Raw genomic sequence first — 8,328 nt, 5'->3', positions numbered from 1 at the left:
CATGCCACATGAAATGTTTCCTCCAGTTCCTGATTACACAAAAGCTAGTCATTATCCCAAGTTTCTCCCAACCTACCAGCCATGATCTTCCAATAGAAGCTCAAGCTGAGGAAGGCAGAGGTAGCTCTCTTGGGCACCAGGGCCTTAACTTGGATTGCATTTGCTCTCCTCTGTGATTCATTGCAAAGAGAAGGAAGTAAAGCAGCCTCTGCYTATAATGACTTTGAAGCTTTTTCAAGTTTGAATTAGAACAAATGCAACTACGTAGTCTGCAACAAAGATCCTGTATTTCACACCTTTATCCAATGTTAATACTTTCTCCTATCACTTGGTCTTTTTTGATTTATCAAGAAAAAGGGTTGGCTGGCAGAATGAAAGCAGAAATTGTGCTGTGGATTTTACCACACTTCTGAAATCCTGAATCTATTTGTCTTACAAGGCTGGGATTTTCAGAGAAACCTAAGGAGCAAGACATCCCAGCGAGTCCTGGCAGCTATGTATATAGATCAGGGAACCCAGCAGCACTTTGCACTCTGGGATCCACCAGCAGACTGTGCCTATATCCTGATTCCATTCCTAAGCCCCAGGCGCCCATCTCTTGCTTTCCCCCCGGCAGCTCCAGGCCCTGATTGTTATGAAATTGAACTTGCACACAATGAGCTACAAGAGGGCAATGGATCACAAACCAGAATATAAGAGTATGTCCCAGCAGATGTTACAGATGCAATAAACAGAATTGCCACTCAGCTTCCTTATTTTGAAAACCTTCCCTTTATTCTTCACATTTTATTCTTCAAATCTTTGAAATTAAAATGCTTTTATGAATCATACAAAAAGTGTATTTCCTGCCCAGGAGCATTTAAGTATCCTCACTCTTACAATTTTCAGAATATTAAAAACTTTCAAGATATTAAATAGTAAAAAAATTATAGCATTTTTCTTCTGTATTGGGGGTAGTTCTGATTCCTCTATGCTGAAAGATATTGCCATGTTCAAAACACCAGTTATTCATCCAGAAATTAAAGAATCTCAAATTCTGCCATCCTTATGCAGAATAAAGTACCTTGATATTTTAGCTTGTGACATTCCCATTGATTTCATGAGACACAATAGTAAATCTGAGTGAAAACAGCATAATTAAGGAATACTGTTTTCAAGATACGGTATTTAGTTGAAAGCCTAAATAAAATCCCAGTTGTATCAATGTACACATGAATTTTCTCACTGATTTCACTGGAACCAGGTTCAGTCTGTTTGTACAATATTAAACATCTTACATGTGCTTACCAAATAATTCATATACAACATCCCAGTGTGCTCTAAGGTATCTTTACCTTAAAGCTGAGATTTAGAAACCATCATTCTCCAGTCAGTCAAAATATTTAAAAACCTTCAGGTCTTCTCTTCATTAGCCTTTGACAAACTTGGAATATTTTTGAGCAAATAAATAAAGAAGAAATTCTCTTGAAAGATATATTTCACAGTCAATTTGAGACATCTGAAACAGTAGTATCATTAATAAATTGCCACAAAATAGACACTATTGCTGTGCACTCACTAGTCAAAACTATTTACAGTGAAGTCATGAAAGGTTTTGAGAATTCAGAGGAATATCTTCAGAAACTTAATCACTACTGAATTCTTTCAAATGAAGCTTCATAAAGTGGTGTAAAAGCAACTTAACAGTTGGCTTCCCAAGACTTTCAGTTGCATTTCTGTGTACTTGCAGAAAAAAACCCTTTAAATTACTATGAAGATAGTTTTTAGTTTTTGAAAACAAGAATAACCTGAATTACTTAAATGCTTCATTTTTACTAAGTGGCTGATTGACCACAGATTTCATAGATGTTACTATGCTTACTGTTGGTATAAACACAGATGATTCTATGCCACTCTAGTTTTTATCAGATAATAAATAGCTATTTTGACAATCTACAACAGAACTTGAAGTATTTGTAGACAAATTAGCTAGTATTCATCTCAGGATAAACAGACACATGCTGTCTTTCATAGGGAGTCTTGCATACGCCATGCTGTGGGAAGTCAGACATGGTCAGCATTAAATATTTTTTACGATGCTTGAGGTACAGGGACTTAGCCAGAACACTTAGTCTCTTCCTATCCTCCTCTTATTCCTCAGAATCTTGAATTTTTTGAAGAGCAATGTCTGCTAAGCCAGTCTCACTTTCTAATGGACTATCAGGATGTGGGGCTAGTGTCTCTGACTCTTTGGTAGGCTCAGTTTCTTCTGTCCTGTCAGCAGCATGATTTGGATCCACTTCTTTGATAGCATCTGGGCCAGGATCTGACTGTTCTTCACTTGCAGAACTAGCCTCTGCTAGTTGTACTTCATCTAAACAAAAGAGAAATCCCGTCATCAGTAAACACTGAATTCATGTGCAAGCAAACGTTTTTATTTTTAAGGAATAATAAAAGCTAGGAAACTGTATCAATTACAAAAGTGATTAATTTAACCATGCTTCACCAAAAAACACCTTAGACACTAGAGTTCTGGAGAGCTGTTCATTTTGGCTTCTTATTCTCCATGATGGTTAATATCCAGCTGAAAACACTGCCATAACTAGCTACAACACTGCCAAAGACATAGGCCCATTTGGCTAAGAAGCTAGCACAAGCCTGAGCACAGGCTTTTGCATAAACTTCCTTATCGCTCATGCTTGTGTGGTGGAAACTCTTAAATCCTTGGTTTGCTTGTGGATGCAGCTGTGTGATTTTTTTTTTCTGATACATGGGATTTGTAGGGGGTATTAGCTTGTATAAATTAAATTACTGTTGTTATGAAAAGCTTTGATACAACACCATGACAAGGTGAAACTAGGATGACTTCACTATCTTGCTAACAATACATAATCTGATAAAGCCTATCATGTGTTGGCTATGTGCCTGAAAAAGTTAATGAAGATTAACACTTAGGTAGTGTAGCATTAACTTTAAAAAAAATAGTAGCCTTCCCTTTCAGGGGGGGAAGGAGAAGAACCATTTACTAAGATCCTGTCTCTCTTTCTAAAGAGGACAGCACCTGGCCACTAGCTTGTTAAGATGAATCCACAAGTGGGTGTGTTCATTACCGATGTGAGATATCAGTGCTCACATCTCACTATGTTTTGCTATACTTGTGTGCAATATACTTAGAGTCTCTGGTTAATGTGGACATGACAATTAATTTTATATAGTGATTATGGAGAAAGTATTACAGGAGAATTAATGTCCACATTAACCTTTCCGACTGGAAGCAGTTGGCTGCTTTCTTATTCTCAACTTGTCCTAACACCTTGAACACAAAGTAGAGTAGCATGAAACTTCCATGTTATTTTGATTTAAGATTTGGATTTGAAACAGTGCAGTGTAATTCTTATACCTCTGTTGTAGACATCTGTGTAACTCTAGCATTAAAGACCAGTTTTTAGAAAGTACACATCATCTGTAAATTGAAAGACTAGAATTCCAGCAAACACAGGCATGCCGTCATCTTACAACAAAGCCCTTAATATCACTTGTTACAGATTTTAAGACCTGTTTCTATTGTTCCATATCGTATAGTTAGTGCAGCATTAGTTTCAGCAAGCAAACTGTAGGTCCTAACCTTTCTTTTGCCTTTTTTCTTGTTTCCTTTTTTCTTTGGCAGCTTCTAGTTCTTGTTTCTCATGAATTTCCTTCAGTGTCTTGCAGACTTTTTTGTGGGTAAACCAGTGTACTTTCTGGCAGTTCTGGTCGCAGTACATCACCTGAAAGTTATGAGAGCTAACAGTTCATCTTTATGTATTAAAAAATAAACAGTAATATTATACTTTTTAGTGTACCTAGTTAAATTCCTCTATGTATACTACTTTACGGTATTTTTAAGCAATGCATAAAGTCATATGGAATGATTCTAAGCTATATAAAACTCTAATAGAATAGTTTCTTTTGCAACTCTGAACATACAGAAATTTTATTCTTCCTCCATCCTTAAACATACAAACCTGAAAACCCAAGTATTCCCGCTTGTGGAATTTGAGGTACCTCTTTCAGAAGTAGACACATTTCCAGTGCAGGCGTATATGTCATTCCTCATAATTCTACTCTGTAAATAGTCACACATTCAAAATCCTCAGCAACTCAGTGACACTAATTTTTGCAATTCATTATGACAATTTATGGATTCTTACCATTTTACATACTGAACATCTTTTGTCTGCTCCCTTTTCCCCACAGGTTGTACAGAATTCAGCATCCACAAAACCCACTTGGCCAGTAATAGCTTGTGTAAGTACAGAAAAAGCAGTAGGATCAGAACCCTGAAAGATAAGAAGTGGCCAATGAGAACAAATGAATTCTGTAAAACAGAGGACATACCACAATAATACAGTAAGTTTCAGATAAAAAAAAATCACTATCATGAAGAGGGACAACAGAAGAGTAGCTTCCCAGTGGCTGATTGCAGTCTCACTGAGGAAGTTGTAGCAGCAAGAACATAAAACTAAATCACAGGAATTCAACTAACATGCAAAACTTAACATTTATACAATTTGTACAGTTATGTATATATAAAGTTAATCTAGTCCTTAGCTTCTGTAGAAGGGAGGATAAAAATTATTTGCTTTCACATTATAAAATGGGGTCCAATTTGAAGCTAAGTAGCTCATAGCATTTGAACACATGCTTGCATTCAGAGGAATTAATGGTTGCATAGAAACCTCACTCATTCTATACCACTGTTTTGATTCTGATCAACAAAAGTGTAATGCAACCAAGTAAAATGATGACAAGGATAACAGGGCTTTTCAATAACTGTAAAATTCAAGAAGTACATTACAAAGAACCATATTTAACCCTTACTGAACTGAATAAATACTGTTAATTTCAAAAAGGATTTGGAGGCATGTATTATCAATGAGGGGCAAATGTTTGGCTAATATAGATGACCCTATCTAAGCCAGAAGCAGCTACACACAAATTGTATTAATTACAAGCAGTCCTAAATAACACTCTGTTAGTTTCTCACAGAACACAGACAGAAATTTTAATGTAGCAAATGCATATAATAGAAAGTATTTGTCTAATTCCCATATATTCAAGCAATTGCTATTTTTCCTCGGAGATTCTTTTGAAGACAAGGTAGATATTTTAAAGAGTCAAAGTTCCCTACTAATGCTGCTGCATTTGGAGACTAAATTCCTTTATCATTCAGTGAAGACAGTAGGCTCTGCTTTTAGTGCTCTGTTTCATCACCTCTGAAGATCAATTAACTGTATAGGAGGTCTAGTATTCTAACTTAGGAACCCAGGTTATGTACTTAGTCACATTAGAACAATGAGACAAAGTTCAGAAGCCTTAAAAGATAAATTTTGTACCTATTGAAGTTCACAAAATACTAAATACTGCTCATTGCTCTCCTCATTTCCATCTGAAATAACTCTGGAAACATCTTCCATGTACATCTAATGAGGTACTACTTCAACTATTCTACTTATGTGTCTATCTGTTCCTTAGTATCACTGAGCATATGAATATCCCACAGCCTATGTTGCTTTATCATAATTTGAATGCCCCTTTAATGCATCTGTTGGGTGAGTTAATGAACTATACTTTGCTCAGTGTTTTTTTAACATTGTCATCAGCTTGTAAATAATACGCAGTAGGTTTTTACAGATTAGTCTCTGTGCTGGCACACCGAAAAATATTTTACTTGGCACAGATATACTACTATGTTCAGTGTACTCAGATACTACATATGAAGTGGTCATAACTTGGAAGCCTCAAAACAATTATTTGCATATTATTATTTAGATATTATTTGCAGATATCTTTCCCATGCAGTACAAGCAGTAATATTTACTGTATTTTACTGGTAACCATAAATAAAGAATTCTTATGTGCAATGACGTAAACATGAGAGAAAAAAAGAGTCAGTTTGCTGCAGCTCTAAGTAGATCCTTAAACTGTTAGATCACCATGGAATATGCAAGATTGTAACTACTAATAATATGCTGAGATGTTCAGACGGAATTCAAGTAATTGAGGATGCCAAAGGGCAAGGGCTTCCAGGCAATTAAAAATGACAGCATTGCCTCCTTTCCAGTTCTGTATACTGGACAGTCAAACCCTATGCAACAAAACAGATTTCTTTGAAGGGAGAAGGAGAAAAGACTGCAAGCTCTTGTCAGAAAAAAGGGACAGGAAGGAAAGTGTTTACTCTGAAGCAAGCCTTAATGCAGTACGATGACTCAAGTTTTCACACTGTGTTTATTTTTCCAGCCTAGACAAACAGTAGAGATTGCTGTTGTAGGCATTAAGCCTCAGGACATTTTAGTTCACTGGAGCCATTTAAGATAGAGGCTATTTTTAACTTACTAAGCATACTCCAAATATATCACAAAATCGTTCCACTTCCCCAACATTAGTACATATAGCATCTAGCTTTCAGAGACCAGAAAGAACACATATCCTTAAAACAGAATAATAATTCTTGTGTAAGATTTATTATTAACTAATTAAAAGTACTGTAACAGAGAGTGTGCTAGCAAAGAAGTAGTGGGAAAGATGAAGTTAGATTTTCTACTTGTAATTTCCTAATTTAGATACGCATTGTGTTGTATACTGCACTATCTTGCCTCTCCCACTGAAAAAGGAAGCTTCACAGAATGTTTCTCCTTCTCCTAAAATCAAATATTACCAAATTTTCATGCACTCTGGAAACAATGACTGTATTAAACCTAGGAAATGATTTGATTTTAGTGCACTTTGGGAAGAAAAAGTGCAAAATGAGTTTCATCTGTGTCTGAATCTACAATTTTGTAAAACTGAATTGACAAAGAAAACTGAATAGACATCCTGGAGTAGGAAAAAAAAAGCTCTGATACAGAAGCAAACTGCCCCAGCTTTCTTTAACAGCTAAGGTATCTAAACATTCAGTATGGGCACAGGAAAAAAACCAGTAGGTTGCAATATTTCAAAGCATTTTATCAAGTATGGAAGTATTAATACAAGTATTATTACAAGTATAATAAAACTTCAGTTTGCTGCAGAACTCAGAGACATCCAAAATCTTTGCTTAATGTAATATGTTGCAGAAGCTGAGAAATAGGAGGACGGCTTAGTTTAATCTTAATTTACTCTGCAAATTGCTGAGCAAGTATTTGCTTGATAAGAGAAACTTACTAGTTCAACAGGAGCAATACTTCTCACGAGCTGCTGGAGCAATGTAGCTTCACAGTAAGGAAACTTTCGAATGCTTTCTCGAATTAGCTTCTCTTGATAGACAGGAAAACCATCTTTATCTCTCCCTCTCAAGAGACTAGATTTTTTAAAACCAAAGTCAAATAAGAAATCATATGATAAATGTTCAGGAACAAATATACAGCATGCTGTACTAAACTTATAGAGAAGAATTATAATTCAAAATAATTTCTGCAACTTTGAACTCAAAAGAGTCTTCAAAATGCAAATTAAATGATTTGTATGCTAATGTATAGTAATACAGAGTAACTAAATTTATGCTCTGAAACTATTACTTACTAATTCAGCCACCTAGAGAAAAATAATCATTTATAGGTAGACTACTATCAGCCATGTCAGAGTGAAACAGAAAATAAAAGTGCTTATGTTTAAAAAAGAGCATTGTGAAAATAAACACTGTAAAAATGCACAACAGCACTTTAAAATATAAATTCTGCTTTACTTACATTTAAGAACATAGCAGAGTCCTGATGCCACTATATTTAGCTGTTTGGCTCCTACTTTTTCTATTTGGATCACTGATGAACTATTTGATTTCAGTAGGTGAAAGTTGTTTGACTTCATAATTTATTTTCAATATCACCGAGAAATCCACAGAGGCCTACAGGGGCCCTAGGCATGTGATCCTTCTGAAAGTCAGACCACTTACTTCAATACTTAAGATCAGGCAGCTGGTTTTGCGACTCTGAGTAGGTTCTGAAGACCTGTCTGAATGATTTAAGAGCCAAGGACTCATCTAAAGCCAGTGGGATTTGCAGTTCTCAGTTGCTTAAGTGTTTTTGAAAAAAAATCTCACCCTTTATGACTGCTGGAGAGTAAGATGACAAAAGAAATGATCCACACTGGACATTTAGAAATTCATTTTTCACTCACCKCCCCTTTTTCTCTACCACATGGAGTTCTCTGCTGCTTCACTGTGTATATGTGATTGCCAAGCTCTAACTAGTTTCAGCAGAGAGCTGAAACTTTAGGAATATTTCACAGAATCACAGAATGGTTGAGGTTGGAAGGGACCTAAGGAGATCATATAGTCCAACCCCCCTGCTCAAGCAGGGTCACCTAGAGCACGTTTCCAGGAATTTTGTCCAG

The 8,328-nt window shown here is 35.9% G+C and overlaps 1 protein-coding gene and 1 long non-coding RNA gene across 5 annotated transcripts in view; one reads left to right on the top strand and one right to left on the bottom strand.

Annotated features, from left to right (window-relative positions):
* Window positions 1-748: 748 nt before the first annotated feature.
* ANKMY2 (ankyrin repeat and MYND domain containing 2) overlaps window positions 749-8,328 on the bottom strand; it is a 24,487-nt gene continuing 16,907 nt past the window's right edge. For 3 of the 4 annotated variants that reach the window (XM_026077101.1, XM_026077100.1, XM_026077102.1), the window contains 4 exons: window positions 7,162-7,297; window positions 4,170-4,298; window positions 3,605-3,746; window positions 749-2,353 (listed from right to left, as the gene is read on the bottom strand). In XM_026077101.1, the coding sequence (XP_025932886.1) occupies window positions 2,130-2,353; window positions 3,605-3,746; window positions 4,170-4,298; window positions 7,162-7,297 (631 nt within the window). In that variant the 3' untranslated portion in view covers window positions 749-2,129. Of the gene's footprint in view, window positions 2,354-3,604; window positions 3,747-4,023; window positions 4,085-4,169; window positions 4,299-7,161; window positions 7,298-8,328 lie in introns of all 4 variants that reach the window. The other variant, XR_003255388.1, reaches the window with a different exon arrangement.
* LOC112971560 overlaps window positions 4,296-8,328 on the top strand; it is a 9,402-nt gene continuing 5,369 nt past the window's right edge. Inside the window, exon 1 of the long non-coding RNA XR_003255392.1 lies at window positions 4,296-4,368. This is a non-coding gene — a long non-coding RNA (uncharacterized LOC112971560). The remainder of the gene's footprint in view (window positions 4,369-8,328) is intronic.

The sequence above is a fragment of the Apteryx rowi genome, unplaced genomic scaffold (assembly GCF_003343035.1).
Source record: "Apteryx rowi isolate R43461 unplaced genomic scaffold, aptRow1 scaffold_449, whole genome shotgun sequence".
NCBI classification, from domain to species: Eukaryota; Metazoa; Chordata; class Aves; order Apterygiformes; family Apterygidae; genus Apteryx; species Apteryx rowi.
This window is presented reverse-complemented; position numbering and strand designations above follow the sequence as displayed.